The sequence below is a fragment of the Salvelinus sp. IW2-2015 genome, linkage group LG18 (assembly GCF_002910315.2).
Source record: "Salvelinus sp. IW2-2015 linkage group LG18, ASM291031v2, whole genome shotgun sequence".
Lineage (NCBI taxonomy): Eukaryota > Metazoa > Chordata > Actinopteri > Salmoniformes > Salmonidae > Salvelinus > Salvelinus sp. IW2-2015.
This window is the reverse complement of record NC_036858.1, coordinates 67,799,854-67,815,897: the sequence shown is the minus strand read 5'-3', so window position 1 is coordinate 67,815,897 and position 16,044 is coordinate 67,799,854. Positions and strand designations below refer to the sequence as shown.

The window sequence follows — 16,044 nt, the reverse complement described above, 5'->3', positions numbered from 1 at the left end:
ACACCCCTTTACTTTTTCTACATTTTGTTCTGTTACAGCCTGAATTTAAAATGGATTAAATTGAGATGTTGTGTCACTGATCTATACATAATAATAAAATATTAAAAATAAATAGGACATGAAAAGCTGTAATGTCTTGAGTCAATAAGTATTCAACCCCTTTGTTAAGGGATGCCTAAATACGTTCAGGATTAAACATGTGCTTAACAAATCACATAAGTTGCATTCTGTGTTCAATAATAGTGTTCAACATGATTTTTTCAGAGATGACTACCCCATCTCTGTACCCCACACATACAGATAATTATAAGGTCTCTCAATCGAGTTGTGAATTTCAAGCACAGATTCAACCACAAAGACCAGGGATGTTTTTCAATGCCTCGTAAAGAAGGGCACTGATTGGTAGATGTGAGCATGGTGAAGCTATTTATTAAGCTTTAAAACAGTTAGAGCTCAAAGGTTGTGATTTGAAAAAACTGAGGATGGATCAACAACATTATAGTTACTCCACAAAACTCTGTCATTAAGGCTAGTAAAAAGAAGGAAGCCTGTACAGAATAAAAATATTCCAAAACATGCATCCTGTTTAAGGCACTATACTGCAAAAAATGAACTCTTTGTCCTGAATACAAAGRGMTWTGTTTGGMGCAAATCCAACACATCACTGAGTACCACTCTTCATATTTTCAAGCATGGCGGTAACTGCACCATATTATGGGTATGCTTGTCATCGGCAAGGACTAGAGAGTTTATGATAAGAAATGGAATACAGCTAAGCACAGACAAAATCCCAATGAAAAACCTGGTTCAGTCTTCTTTCCAACATTTGAGTCATTTAGCAGACGCTCTTTTCAGAGCGACCTACAGTTAGTGCATTCATTTTAAGATAGCTAGGTTGGACAACCACATATCACAGTAAGTACAATTTTCCTCAATAAAGTAGCTATCATCAAAGTCAGAGCTAGAAAGYGGTGGAAGTATTAGTTTASCACAGGCATTCATTCTCCTTGTTTCTGGGTGGGAGGGGGACATGCTGTGGGATTATTGATATACTCTGAAGAGGTAGGGTTTCAGATGTTTTCAGAAGAAGATGGGCAGGGACTCTGCTGTCCTAGCTTCTGGGGGAAGCTGGTTCCTCCATTGGGGTGCCAGGACAGAGAAAAGCTTGGACTGTGCTGAGCGGGAGCTGCCCWCGCTTAGGGGTGGGAGGGCCAAGAGACCAGAGGTGGCTCGGGTTGGGGTGTAGGGTTTGAGCATAGCCTTTAGGTAGGGAGGGGTAGTGTCTCGTGCTGCTTTGTAGGCAAGTACCAGGGTCTTGTAGTGGATGCAAGCTTCGACTGGAAGCCAGTGGATTGTGTGCGGAGGAGCGGGGTGACATGGGAGAACTTGGGAAGGCTGAACACCAGGTGGGCTGCAGCATTCTGGATAAGTTTTAGGGGTTTGATGCCAAAAGCGGGGAGGCCAGCCAACAGCGAGTTGCAGTAGTCCAGAAGGAAGATGGATTAGGACCAACACAGCTTCGTGTGTGAGGTAGGGTCGTACTCTACGGATGTTGTAGAGCATAAACCTGCAGGAGCGAGTCACTGCTTTGATGTTTGCAGAGAATGACAGGGTGTTGTCCGGGGTCACGTAAAGGTTCTTTGCGCTTTGGGAGGGGGACACTGGAGTTGTCAACTGTGATAATGATGTCTTTTTGCAGGTAGTCCTTTCCCGGGAGGAAGAGCAGCTCCGTCTTGTTGAGGTTGAGCTGGTGGGCCGACATCCAAGCTCAGATATCTGCCAGAGACGCAGAGATGCATGTCGTCACCTGGGTGTCAGGGGGGGAAGTAGTTGAGTGTCATCTGCAAAGCAATGATAGGAGAGACCATGTAAGGATATGACGGAGCCAAGTGACTTTGTGTATAGACAGTAGAGGAGAGGGCCAAGAACTGAGCCCTGGGGGACACCAGTAGTGAGAATACATGAACAGCACATATCCTCTTAGGGTCAATAAGAAAGTTCTGCGAGAGATAGTGATAGAGTTTGTCAGAGACAGCACGCTCAAGTGTTTTGGAAAGAAAATAAAGAGGGGATACTGGTCTTTAGTTTAATGTCAGAGGAGTAGCGAGTTGGTTTCTTGAGAAGGGGAGTGATTCGGGTCATTTTGAAGTCAGGGGGGCGCAGCCAGTGGTCAGGGATGTGTTGATGAGGGAAGTGAGGAATGGGAGAAGGTCTCCAGAGATGGTCTGGAGAAGGGAGGAGGGAATGGGGTCAAGCAGGAAGGTTGTCGGGCGGCCAGACCTCACTAGTCGCACGATTTGATCTGGAGAGAGAGGGGAGAATGTGGTCAAGTTATAGGGTAGTTCTGTGTGAGTGGGACCAGTGGACTCAATAGGCTGAGTGAATGAGGAGTGGATGTCCTCAACCTTCTTTTCAAAGTGGTTCACAAAGTCTTCCGGAGCGAGGGACGGGGTGGAGGATTTAGGAGGGAGGAGAAGGTGGAAAAGAGTTTCCTAGGGTTAGAGGCAGAAGCTTGAAATGTAGAGTGATAGAAAGTGGCTTTGGCAGTAGATACAGAGGAAGAGAAGGTAGAGAGGAGGGAGTGGAAAGATGATAGGTCCTTCAGAAGTTTAGTTTTACTCCATTTTCACTCAGCTGCCAGCAGCCTTGTTCTGTAAGCTCGCAATGAGTCACTCAGCCAAGGAGCAGGAGGGGAGGGCCGAGCTGGCCGAGAAGAAAGGGGTTAGTGCGAGTCATAGGATGTGGAAAGAGAGGAGAGTAGTGTTCAAGAGGCAGAATCAGGAGACAGGAGGGAGAAGGATTTAGCAGAAGGGAAAGAGTAGTGGGAGAGAGAGACAAGATTGTGATGGTGCATGCCCATCTGAGTGGTTAGGGTTGGAGGAAAGGGAGAGAAAAGCAAACAAAGTAGTGATCAGAGACCTGGAGGGGGTTGCAGTGAGATTAGTAGGCAAACAGCCTCTAGTAAAGATGCCTGCCTTGTGAGTGGGAGGGGACTGGGAAAGGGTAAGGTCAAGAGAGGCAAGGAGGGGAAAGAGAGAGTTGGAAATAAATTAATTGAAGGCAAGCATCGGGAGGGTGAAGTCGTCAAGTACGTATAGCAGTGAGCCATTATCAGGAAATTAGCTTATCAAGGTTCAAGCTCATTGAGGAACTCTAAGGGAACCTAGTGGAACCAATATATGACAACAATGTTAAGCTTGAGTGTACAAGTGACAGCATGAAATCCACTTAGGTGAAATGAGTAGCCCTGTGCCCTAACCGCGACGACCAATGTTCTTGGACTATGAGAAAACGTATTCAGATGGAGAGAGCAGCAGTGTTCTCTGGGGTGATCCATGTCTCTGTCAGGGCCAAAAAGTCAAGGGACTGAAGGGCAGCATGGGCAGAGATGAGTTTGGCGTTCTTGAATGCAGATCGGCAGTTCCAAATGCTGCCACGGAGKAGGAATTCCACATGGGTTGTGCGCYCAGGGTATACGCTCCCCACCCCCTCCAAMTGTCTGTAAAGCCTACAGAGAGAGAAGCGAACAGGTATCGAAAACACACACATAGTTGACAATGCTACAAAAGAGCAAACTGAGATCTGAAAATAATTATGTAAAATACTCAAGTGAACGAGTGATGTGGAGCTTTACTTTCTTCCCTTCCTCGAACAGCTCGACAGAACAACTCAACAGAACCGTCTCTGTTTTGGCGACGGTCTTAGTTTTGTAACACGATTGCCACCGCTGAGAAAACAGGGGAGACTAAAGTACTAATTGTTGAAGTTGAAGAGCACACCTCCTGGTACTAATTGCTGATTSCCTAGGAGAGGAGAAACCACTCCCCCGTCAATACAGCCACTGTTTACGAAAACAACAACAGTCACAAATTGCCTTGCCCCTTAATCTTGGTTGATGTGTCAACAATGCAAGTTAATAGCAGTCAGCAGTTCACACACCAAGTAGGCTACTGGGAAGACAGTTAGCAGCAAGACGTATTAGACAACAACAGAAGACAAAAGTTGTATTTATCACTGCTGGAGATATCGGGAGTCCTCTAGCTATAGAATGAAGTACTGGGAGACAAATTAACCTTTCAGAAGGACAATAACCTAAAACACAAGGACAAATCTACACAGGAGTTGCTTACCAAAATGACATTAAATGTCCCTGAGAGGTCTASTTACAGTTTTGACTTAAATCTACTTGAAAATCTATTGCAAAACTTGAAAATGTCTTTCTTGCAATGATCAACAACCAACTTGACAGAACTTGAATAATTTAAGAAATAATAATGGGCGAATGTTGTACAAGAGACTTACCCAACAAGAGTCACATCTGTAATCGCTGCAAAAGGTGTTTCTAACATGTATTGACTCAAGATATATTATTGTTTTGTTTTTCATAATTTTTGAATAAATGTTAGAATTTGTCTTCCACTTTGACATTACAGACTATTTTGTGTAGATCGTTAAAAAAAGACAATTAAATCCATTTAAATCCCACTTTGTAACACAACAAATGTGGAAAATGTCAAGGGGTGTCAATACTTTCTTAAGGCACTGTATGTAGGTCATCGGGAAAGAGTTCAGTTTAAAGCCAAGTCCGTGATTACATTTCCACCTGATTGCTGGATCAAAGTCCGTGGCTATGTCCCAAAGAGCACCATATAGTGCATTTGGAAAATATTCTGAACCCTTTATCTTTTTCCAAGWTAAAGCAAAGCAGTGTGACACAAACAACAACACAGAGTTACACTTGGAATAAACAAACATACAGMKKATAATACAATAGAAAGAGTKTATATACAGTGMGTGCAAATGAGGTYAGAAAAGGGAGACAAGGCAATAAATAGGCCATAGTGGCGAAATAATTACAATATAGCAATTAAACACTGGAATGATAGATGTGCAGAAGATGAGTGTGCAAGTAGAGATACTGGGGTGCAAAGGAGAAAAATAAATAACAGTATGGGGATGAGGTAGTTGGATGAACTATTTACAGATGGGCTATGTACAGGTGCAGTGATCTGTGAGCTGCTCTGACAGCTGGTGCTTAAAGTTAGTGAGGGAGATATGAGTGTCCAGCTTCAGTGATTTTTGCAGTTTGTTCCAGTCAATGGCAGCAGAGAACTGGAAGGAAAGGCGACCAAAGAGGACTTGGCTTTGGGGGTGAAATATACCTGCTGGAGCACGTGCTACGGGTGGGTGCTGCTATGGTGACCAGTGAGCTGAGATAAGGCGGGGCTTTACCTAGCAAAGACTTATAGATGACCTGGAGCCAGTTGGTTTGGCGACAAATATGAAGCGAGGGCCAGCCAACGAGAGCATACATGTTGCAGTGGTGGGTAGTATATGGGGCTTTGGTGACAAAATGGATGGTACTGTGATAGACTGAATCCAATTTGCTGAGTGGAGTGTTGGAGGCTATTTTGTAAATGACATCGCCGAAGTCGAGGATCAGTACGATAGTCAGTTTTACGAGGGTATGTTTGGCAGCATGAGTGAAGGATGCTTTGTTGCGAAGTAGGAAGCCAATTCTAGATTTCATTTTGGATTGGAGATGCTTAATGTGAGTCTGGAAGGAGAGTTTACAGTCTAGAGAGACACCTAGGTATTTGTAGTTGTCCACATATTCTAAGTCAGAACCGTCCAGAGTAGTGATGCTAGGCGGGCGGGCAGATGCGGGCAGCGATCGGTTGAAGAGCATGCATTTAATTTTACTTGCATTTAAGAGCAGTTAGAGGCCACGGAAGGAGATTTGTATGGCATTGAAGCTCGTCTGGAGTTTAGTTAACAAAGTGTCCAAAGAGGGGCCAGAAGCATACAGAATGGTGTCGTCTGCATAGAGGTGGATCAGAGAATCACCAGCAGCAAGAGCGACATCATTGATGTATACAGAGAAAAGAGTCGGCCAAGTCAGGCCAGGTCAATTAATACATTTGCACAGTATTGTCTCTTATCGATGGCGGTTACGATATCGTTTAGGACCTTGAGCGTGGCTGAGGTGCACCCATGACCAGCTCGGAAACCAGATTGCATAGCGGAGAAGGTACGGTGGGATTCGAAATTGTCGGTGATCTGTTTGTTAACTTGGCTTTCGAAGACCTTAGAAAGGCAGGGTAGGATAGATATAGGTCTGTTGCAGTTTGGGTCTAGAGTGTCTCCCCCTTTGAAGAGGGGGATGACCGCGGCAGCTTTCAAATCTTTGGGGATCTCAGACGGTACGAAGGAAGGGTTGAACAGGCAAGTAATAGGGGTTGCAATAATTTCGGTGGATAATTTTAGAAAGAAAGAGAGTGTCCAGATTGTCTAGCCTGGCTGATTTGTAGGGGTCCAGATTTTGCAGCTCTTTCAGAACATCAGCMATCTGGATTTTGGTGAAGGAGAAATGGGGGAGGCTTGGGCAAGTAGCTGCGGGGGCTGTTGACCGGGGTAGGGGTAGCCAGGTGGAAAGCATGACCAGCCGTAGAAAAATGCTTATCGAAATTCTCAATTATCGTGGATTTATTGGTYGTGACAGTGTTTCTGAGCCTCAGTGCAGTGGACAGCTGGGAGGAGGTGCTCTTATTCTCCATGGACTTTACAGTGTCCCAGAACTTTTMGGAGTTTTAGGCTTCAAGATGCAAATTTCTGTTTGAAAAAGATATCCTTTGCTTTCCTAACTGCCTGTGTATATTGGTTCCTAACTTCCGTGAAAAGTTGCATATCGTGGGGGCTATTGGATGCTAATGCAGTACGCCACAGGATGTTTTTGTGTTGGTCAAGGGCAGTCAGGTCTGGAGTGCACCAAGGGCTATATCTGTTCCTGGGTCTACATTTTTTGAACGGGGCATGCTTATTTAAGATGGTGAGGAAAGCACTTTTAAAGAATATCCAGGCATCCTCGACTGACGAAATGAGGTCAATATCCTTCCAGGATACCCGGGCCAGGTCGATTAGAAAGGCCTGCTCGCTGAAGTGTTTTAGGGAGCATTTGACAGTGATGAGGTGTGGTCGTTTGACCGAAGACCCATTACGGATGCAGGCAATGAGGCAGTGATCGCTGAGATCCTGGTTGAAGACAGCAGAGGTGTATTTGGGTGGCAGGTTGGTTAGGATGATATCTATGAGGGTGCCAGTGTTTACGGATTTGGGGCTGTACCTGGTATGTTCATTGATAATTTGTGTGAGATTGAGGGCATCAAGCTTAGATTGTAGGATGGTGGATGGTGTTCAGCATATCCCAGTTTAAGTCACCTAACAGCACGAGCTCTGAAGATAGATGGGGGGCAATCAATTCACATATGGTGTCCAGGGCACAGCTGGGGGCAGAGGTGGTCTATAGCAAGCGGCAACGGTGAGAGACTTGTTTCTGGAAAGGTGGATTTTTTAAAGTAGAAAGCTCAAATTGTTTGGGCACAGACCTGGATAGTAGGACAGAACTCTGCAGGCTATCTCTGCAGTAGATTGCAACTCCGCCCCCTTTGGCAGTTCTGTCTTGTCGGAAAATGTTATAGTTAGGGATGGAAATTTCAGGGGTTTTGGTGGCCTTCCTTAGCCAGGATCAGACACGGCTAGGACATCCGGGTTGGTAGAGTGTGCTAAAGCAGTGAATAAAACAAACTTCTAATGTTAACATGCATGAAACCAAGGCTTTTACAGTTACAGAAGTCAACAAATGAGAGCGCCTGGGGAATGGGAGTGGAGCTAGGCACTGCAGGGCCTGGATTAACCTCTACATCACCAGAGGAACAGAGGAGGAGTAGGATAAGGGTACGGCTAAAGGCTATAAGAACTAGTCGCCTTGAACGTTCAGAACAGAGAGTAAAAGGAGCAGGTTCCTTGGCACGGTAGAATAGATTCAAGGAATAATGTACAGTACAGACAAAGGTATGGTAGGATGTGAATACAGTGGAGGTAAACCTATGCTTTGAGTGATGATGAGAGAGATATTGTCTCTAGAAACATAATTTAAACCAGGTGAGGTCACTGCACGTGTGGGAGGTGGAACTAAAGGGTTAGCTAAGGCTTGTTGAGCAGGGCTAGAGGCTCTACAGTGAAATAAGGCAATAATCACTAACCAAAACAGCAATGGACAAGGCATATTGACATTAGGGAGAAGCATGTGTAGCTGAGTGATCATAGGAGTCCAGTGAGTTGCTCGGCGGGCTGGAGACACGGCGATTCAGACAGCTAGCGGGCCAGGGATGGCAAGCTAGCAGAWGGGCCTTAGAGGGACGTCGCGATGGAAGAAGTCTGTTGTAGCCCCCGCATGCTGTTATGTCGACAGTCCAGTCGTGATGGATCAGCAGGGCTCCGTGTGGTAAAAGGGTCCAGGCCAATTGGCAAAATAGGTATAGTGACCAAAGAGTTTGTCCGATGGGCCTCTTCAGCTAACAGTCCGATATGCTCTAGACAGCTAGCGGGCAGCGGCTAGCAGGCTAGCAGATGGGCTTTCAGGGGACGTTGCAACGGAGGAGCCAGTTGAAAAACCCCCTCGGGTAGATTACGTCGGTAGTCCAGTCATGATGGATTGGCGGGGCTCCGCGTCGGCAGTAAAAGGGGTCCAGGCAAATTGGCAAAATAGGTATTGTAGCCCAAGGAGTGGCTGATAGACCTCTTCGGCTAGCCGGGAGATGGATCTAGCAAAGGCTAGCTCCAGGCTAATTGGTTCTTGCTTCGGGACAGAGATGTTAGCAGGGAGTGGCCACTCGGATAGCAGCTAGCTAGCTGCGATGATCCAGGAGAAAAGGTTCAGAGCTTGCGGTAGGAAACCTGAGATATGGAGAAAAATACGTCCGATTTGATCTGGTTTGAGTCGCGCCGTGGCAAAATAGGTATTGTAGCCCAAGGAGTGGCTGACTGGCAAGAGTTGTCCGGGCTGAAGGTTAGCTGATGACCGCTAATAGCTAGTTAGCTGGCTAGCTTCTGTTGGGGGTTCCGAGAACCCCCAAAAAGAAAGAAAGAAAGTAGCAGATCCATACCACATTGGGTGAGGCAGATTGCTGGAGAGTATGTTGAAGTTGAGGTAAAGAAAAATATATTTTTGAAATATATGCGAAGAAAAAAGGTATAAAAGATATATACACGGGACAAGACAAAGACGTCTGACTGCTACGCCATCTTGAAATAAGTAATTTACATAAGTAATCAGACCGTTTGCTATGATACTCAAAATTGAGCTCCGGTACACCTTGTTTCCATTGATCATCCTTGAAATGTTTCTAGAAATTGATTGTCCACCTGTGGTAAATGATTGGACATGATTTGGAAAGGCACACACCTATCTATATAAGGTCCCACAGTTGTCAGAGCAAAACCCAAGCCATGACGTCGAAGGAATTGTCCGTAGAGCTCCGAGACATAATTGTGTTGAGGTACAGATCTGGGAAAGTGTACCAAAACATTTATGCAGCATTGAATTGGGGGAGAAGGGTCTTGGTCAGGGAGGTGACCAAGAACCCGATGGTCACTCTGACAGAGCTCCAGAGTTCCTCTGTGGAGATGGGAGAACCATCCAGAAGGCCAACCATCTCTGCAGCACTCTCCAATCAGGCCTTTATTGTAGAGTGGCCAGATGAAAGCCACTCCTCAGTAAAAGGCACATGACAGCCCGCTTGGACTCTCAGACAATGAGAAACAAGATGCTCTGGTCTGATGAAACGAAGACCGAATGCTTTGGCCTGAATGCCAAGCGTCACGCCTGGAGGAAACCTGGCACCATCCCTACGGTTTAGCGTGGTGGTGGCAGCATCATGCTGTGGGGATGTTTTTCAGCAGCAGGGACTCAYAGACTCGTCAGGATTGAGAGAAAGATGAACAGAGCGAAGTACAGAAAGATCCTTGATGAAAACCTGCTCCAGCGTGCTCAGGACCTCAGACTGGGGCGAAGGTTCACCTTCCAACAGGACAACAACCCTAAGCACACAGCCAAGACAATGCAGGAGCGGCTTGTCCTTGAGTGGCCCAGCCAGAGCCCGGACCTGAACCCGATCGAACATCTCTGGAGAGACATGAAAATAGCTGTGCAGTGACACTCCTCATCCAACCTGACAGACCTTGAGAGGATCTGCAGAGAAGAATGAGAGAAACTCCCCAAATGCAGGTGTGCCAAGCTTGTATCGTCATACCCAAGAAGACTCGAGGCTGTAATCGCTGCCAAAGGTGCTTCAACAAAGTGCTGAGTAAAGTGTCTGAAAACATATGTAAATATAATAACAGTTTTCATTTTAATACATTTGCAAACATTTCTAAAAACCAGTTTTTGCTTTGTCAGTATGGGGTATTGTGTGMAGATTGATGAGGGATAAAAAWWWWTWTTTTTTTTTTTAGAATAAGACTGTAACGTTACAAAATGTAGAAAAAGTCAAGTTGTCTGAATACTTTCCGAATGCACTGTATCACCTGAGGGTGCCATTTTGGCCGCATCCTGTTTCTTAAAACATTAATTCGAAGTAAGTAACTCGCTGAAATTGCAAACTTCTCCCTGACAGAGGCGTTTACCGCTCAGAGTGTAAGGACCGACGCCGGGGATAAGAGGCAGGCACGGGGAGTTGAACATTTAATGAGGAACAGACAGGTAACAGGACAGGAACAGCTTCAGCACACGGGTTAACAAGGACATATGACAATCATTGCAGAAGCAGGAAACAGAGCGGGGAACCAGACAGATATAGGGAAGGTAATGACAGAGGTGATTGAGTCCAATAATCGCTGATGCGTGTGACAGGGGGAAGGCAGGTGTGTGTAATGATGATGGCAAGAGTGCGCAATGCTGGGGAGCCTGGCGCCCTCGAGTGCCAGGGGGAAGAGCGGGAGCAGGCGTGAAACAGAGAGGGAGTCAGTAATGAAGGGACCCTCCACATTGAGAGCTGTGTTCTTGGGCTTTGGGCTTGAGCATACAGGGTGGTGACGCCACAGTGGGTGGGTTTGGGCAGGTGATGGTAGAATGATGTGTTTTGAAAATGACGTCTGCCTTCTGCGCAAACGTCGTTTCTCTCTCTCTTTCTAAGTGCAGGTTACTGTAGGCGTCGCTGATCGGTCGTCACTCACCATCCATGAAGTCAATGTTCCATAAACAACTAAAAGGACCTACTCAGGGTAGTCTGGGGCAATTACTTGGCAGATTACCACTGCTAGTCTGAACACGTTTTTTAATATAATGTCACGTTTTAACATAATAAACTGTTCAATTCACAAGCAGAGATATTATGTCCACTGTGCAAGTATAGAGTGCATTATAACAGAGTCAGATCGAAAGATAATACTCAATTGGTTTGCTTGCTTGTTCCATTGTTAAATAGATAAGCCATAGGGTTAGGGCCAATTGAAGAGCATTGTCCTTTGTGTTCCTTACTTGTTATCAAGTATTTGGAAGAGTTGAAGGGATGTGGAAAAAGAGTCCTTTACAATCACAATGATCTCCAGATTATAGTGAAATTCAGAGCATTGGCGTTATGTAACACACTGTCACGCTGTTCCAATGTAATAACTGTGTTACAGTAGCTGATGCATTTACACAGAGAACCAATTGACATGTTGMTCCTACTTCAAGGTGTGAAATGAGAATATCACACCCTTAGATACACTCCATTCCTGCCATCCATAGTCTCACAGTTCGATTCTCTGTCTCAGAATAAATAGGTTATCAAGGAAAACATAGGCCGGTGTCTGGCCCTTGGCAAATATTAAACGCAGAAGCCAAACATGACGAGTCAACATTGTTGCACAATTACAACAATGTAAACCAGTTAACCAACCAACCAACTAAACAACCTTTATTTACCAAACAGTTTTATTTTAATGTCTGAATAAACATGGGGTAAGTTCAGGACAGCTGTGATGTTCACGTTAGCTGTTTAAAACATGTGGTGATTTGTTCTGTTCTATTATCAGAGATTGAAACAGTTGCAAACCCATAATGCACTGCTCACCGAGTTTCACCGGCGTGGGTGATGAGAAAGGTCTGCATTCTTTCTGTAGCCATGCTGTCCTTTAAACGACAACACTAACATGAACAAATAGACAGTCTCTTTGGTCTGTCCTTTAAACGGCAACACTAACATGAACAGATAGACAGTCTCTTTGGTCTGTCCTTTAAACGGCAACACTAACATGAACAGATAGACAGTCTCTTTGGTCTGTCCTTTAAAGGCAACACTAACATGAACAGATAGACAGTCTCTTTGGTCTGTCCTTTAAACGGCAACACTAACATGAACAAATAGACAGTCTCTTTTGGTCTGTCCTTTAAACGCAACACTAACATGAACAGATAGACAGTCTCTTTGGTCTGTCCTTTAAACGGCAACACTAACATGAACAGATAGACAGTCTCTTTGGTCTTTTCTGTTTCCATGGTGATTTAATCAGACACATCAAATAAGAAAACGTTTCCATCCGATCTTCGTCAGGCCATGGTACCAGAGTTGGGGACATTCCTTTTTTCTTTGTATTTGTACATTTCCCTGTGGTACTACTATGTTCCCTTAGGTTACCATTGCCTTCCATTTTGAACCAAGCATGTAAATAAGCAATGCTAACCAGAATACTTCTCCTTACAGGGGATGAAGCCAGACAGTTTCTACAAAGTCAAGGTCCCAGAGCTCAAAGAGATCATCGAAGGATGTATCCGGATGGACAAAGATGAAAGGTATTGGGCTTCTCATAATATCCTTACATTACATAAAACATATGAGATATTACACATAGGGTGAAATGAACATTCCAGTAAATGATATATCAAATCCTTTGGCGTTTAATTAAGGTGTCCAATTAAAAGGAGTTGATTGAATTGAATAGCTACAGTTAATGTTGGAAGATTACATACACCTTAGCCAAATACATTTAAACTCAGTTTTTCACAATTCCTGACATTTAATCCTAGTAAAAATTCCCTGTTTTAGGTCAGTTGGGATCACCACTTTATTTTAAGAATTTGAAATGTCAGAATAGTAGTAGAGAGAATGATTTATTTCAGCTTTAATTTCTTTCATCACATTTCTAGTGGGTCAGAAGTTTACATACACTCAATTAGTATTTGGTAGCATTGCCTTTAAATTCTTTAACTTGGGTCAAACGTTTCGGGTAGCCTTCCACAAGCTTCCCACCTCTAAGTTGGGTGAATTTTGGCTCATTCATCCTGACAGAGCTGGTGTTACTGAGTCAGGTTTGTTGGCCTCCTTGCTCGCACACACTTCTTCAGTTCTGCCCACACATTTTCTARAGGATTGAGATCAGGTGTTTTGTGATGGCCACTCCAATATCTTGACTTTGTTGTCCTTAAGCCATTTTGCCACAACTTTAGAAGTATGCTTGGGGTCAATGTCCATTTGGAAGATCCATTTGCGACCAAGCTTTTAACTTCCTGACTGATGTCTTGAGATGTTGCTTCAATATATCCACATCATTTCCCTTCCTCATGATGCCATTTATTTTGTGAAGTGCTCCTGCAGCAAAGCACCCCTACAACATGATGCTGCCACCCCCGTGCTTCACGATTGGGATGGTGTTCTTCGGCTTGCAAGCCTACCTTTATCCTCCAAACATAACGATGGTCATTATGGCCAAACAGTTCTTTTTGTTTCATCAGACCAGAGGACATTTCTCCAAAAAGTATGATCTTTGTCCCCATGTGCAGTTACAAACCATAGTCTGGCTTTTTTTATGGCGGTTTTGGAGCTGTGGCTTCTTCCTTGCTAGCAGCCTTTCAAGTTATGTCGATATATGACTCGTTTTACTGTGGATATAGATACTTTTGTACCTGTTTCCTCCAGGATCTTCACCAGGTCCTTTGCTTGTGTTCTGGGATTGATTTGCACTTTTCGCACCAAAGTACGTTCATCTCTAGGAGACAGAACGTGTCTCCTTCCTGAGCGGTATGACGSCTGTGTGGTCCCATGGTGTTTATACTTGCGTACTATTGTTTGTACAGATGCACATGGTACCTTCAGGTGTTTGGAAATTGTTTGAAAAATTACTTGTGTCATGCACAAAGTAGATGTCCTAACCAACTTGCCAAAACTATAGTTTGTGAACAAGAAATTTGTGGAGTGGTTGAAAAACGAGTTTTAATGACTCCAACCTAAGTGTATGTAAACTTCCGACTATATGATTCCTTTACCTCAGGTACACCATCCAGGACCTGCTGGAGCACACATTCTTCCAGGAGAACAACGGCGTCCATGTTGAGTTGGCTGAGGAGGACGACACGGTGAAGTCAGGCCTGAAGCTGTGGCTCCGCATGGACGACACCAAGACACTCCACGGGAAGTACAAGGACAACAACGCCATTGAGTTCCTGTTTGAACTCTACAAGGATGTGCCAGAGGAGGTGGCGCAGGAGATGGTGAGCAGCTCACATTTCAAGTTGCAGGTTTATTTGCCATACTGTATGTAAAATCGTACTCAGAGCAGAGCTCTCAGCAGAGATGAAAACAGTAAGAAAGCCATGAAATGGTCAAGTTGAGATTTGTATAAGTTTCGATTGGTATACTGTATCCACTCCCTTTGGTACTACTCATGTGGTAACAACTGTTGCTGTAATAGGCTGTGTGAGAGAGACCCCTGAGGCTGGGTATCTTTCCATAACACTTGTCTTGACCTTTGCACTTGCCTAGCATCATGTCCTCTTTAATCTTCATGTCCTCTAGTTGTAGCATTAATGATAAGAAGGGTTTCCTGTTGTGGCTCTCAAGCTAAGGACCAGTGGAGACAGCTAGGTGTAATACTATAGCTATTATGCAGGTAGGTAGTAGACTCAGCTTACACATTGTTGGAGTGTCACTGTTGCACCAGGTGAAAACACAGCCATTCTTATTTTTAGAGACAAACAAATAAGTTATACATACAGTGTCTCTGGATACGTAAGTGTGTATATATATATATATATATATATATATATATATATACTACCATTCAAAGGTTTGGGGTCACTTAGAAATGTCCTTGTTTTTGAAAGAAAAGCAAATTTTTTGTCCATTAAAATAACATCAAATTTATCATAAATACAGTGTAGACATTGTTAATGTTGTAAATGACTATTGTAGCTGGAAACGGCAGATTTTTAATGGAATATCTACATAGATGTACAGAGGCCCATTATCAGCAACCATCACTCCTGTGTTCCAATGGCACGTGGTGTTAGCTAATCCAAGTTGATCATTTTAAAYGGCTAATTGATCATTAGAAAACCCTTTTGCAATTATGTTAGCACAGCTGAAAACTATTGTCCTGATTAAAGAAGCAATAAAACTGGCCTTCTTTAGACTAGTTGAGTATTCTGGAGCATCAGCATTTGTGGGTTCGATTATAGGCTCAAAATGGCCAGAAACAAAACACTTTCTTCTGAAATGTCAGTCTATTCTTTAATCTGAGAAATTAAGCTATTCCATGCGAGAAATTGCCAAGAAACTGAAGATCTCGTACAAGCTATGTACTACTCCCTTCACAGAACAGCACAACTGGCTCTAAAACAAGGACATTTCTAAGTGACCCCAAACTTTTGAACGGTAGTATATAGATATATAAACTCCTTACACTGTCAACTGCGTTTATTTTCAGCAAATGTAACATGTGTAAATATTGTATGAACATAACAAGATTCAACAACTGAGACATAAACTGAACAAGTTCCACAACATGTGACTAACAGAAATGTAATAATGTGTCCCTGAACAAAGGGAGGCTCAAAATCAAAAGTAACAGTCAGTATTCGGTGTGCCACCAGCTGCATTAAGTACTGCAGTGCATCTCCTCCTCATGGACTGCACCAGATTTGTCAGTTCTTGCTGTGAGATGTTACCCCACTCTTCCACCAAGGCACTGCAAGTTCCCGGACATTTCTGGGGGGAATGGCCCTAGCCCTCACCCTCCGATCCAACAGGTCCTGACGTGCTCAATGGGATTGAGATCCGGGCTCTTCGCTGGCCATGGCAGAACACTGACATTCCTGTCTTGCAGGAAGTCACGCACAGAGAGCAGTATGGCTGGTGGCATTGTCATGCTGAAGGATCATGTCAGGATGAGCCTGCAGGAAGGGTACCACATGAGGGAGGAGGATGCCTTCCCTGTAATGCACAGCGC

General features: G+C 44.3%; 1 protein-coding gene across 1 annotated transcript in view; it reads left to right on the top strand.

Moving 5' to 3' along the window:
- Positions 1-12,527: 12,527 nt before the first annotated feature.
- LOC111978006 (serine/threonine-protein kinase WNK4-like) overlaps positions 12,528-16,044 on the top strand; it is a 48,023-nt gene continuing 44,506 nt past the window's right edge. The window contains exons 1-2 of the mRNA XM_070448722.1: positions 12,528-12,613; positions 14,089-14,308. Coding sequence (XP_070304823.1) covers positions 12,528-12,613; positions 14,089-14,308 — 306 coding nt within the window. The remainder of the gene's footprint in view (positions 12,614-14,088; positions 14,309-16,044) is intronic.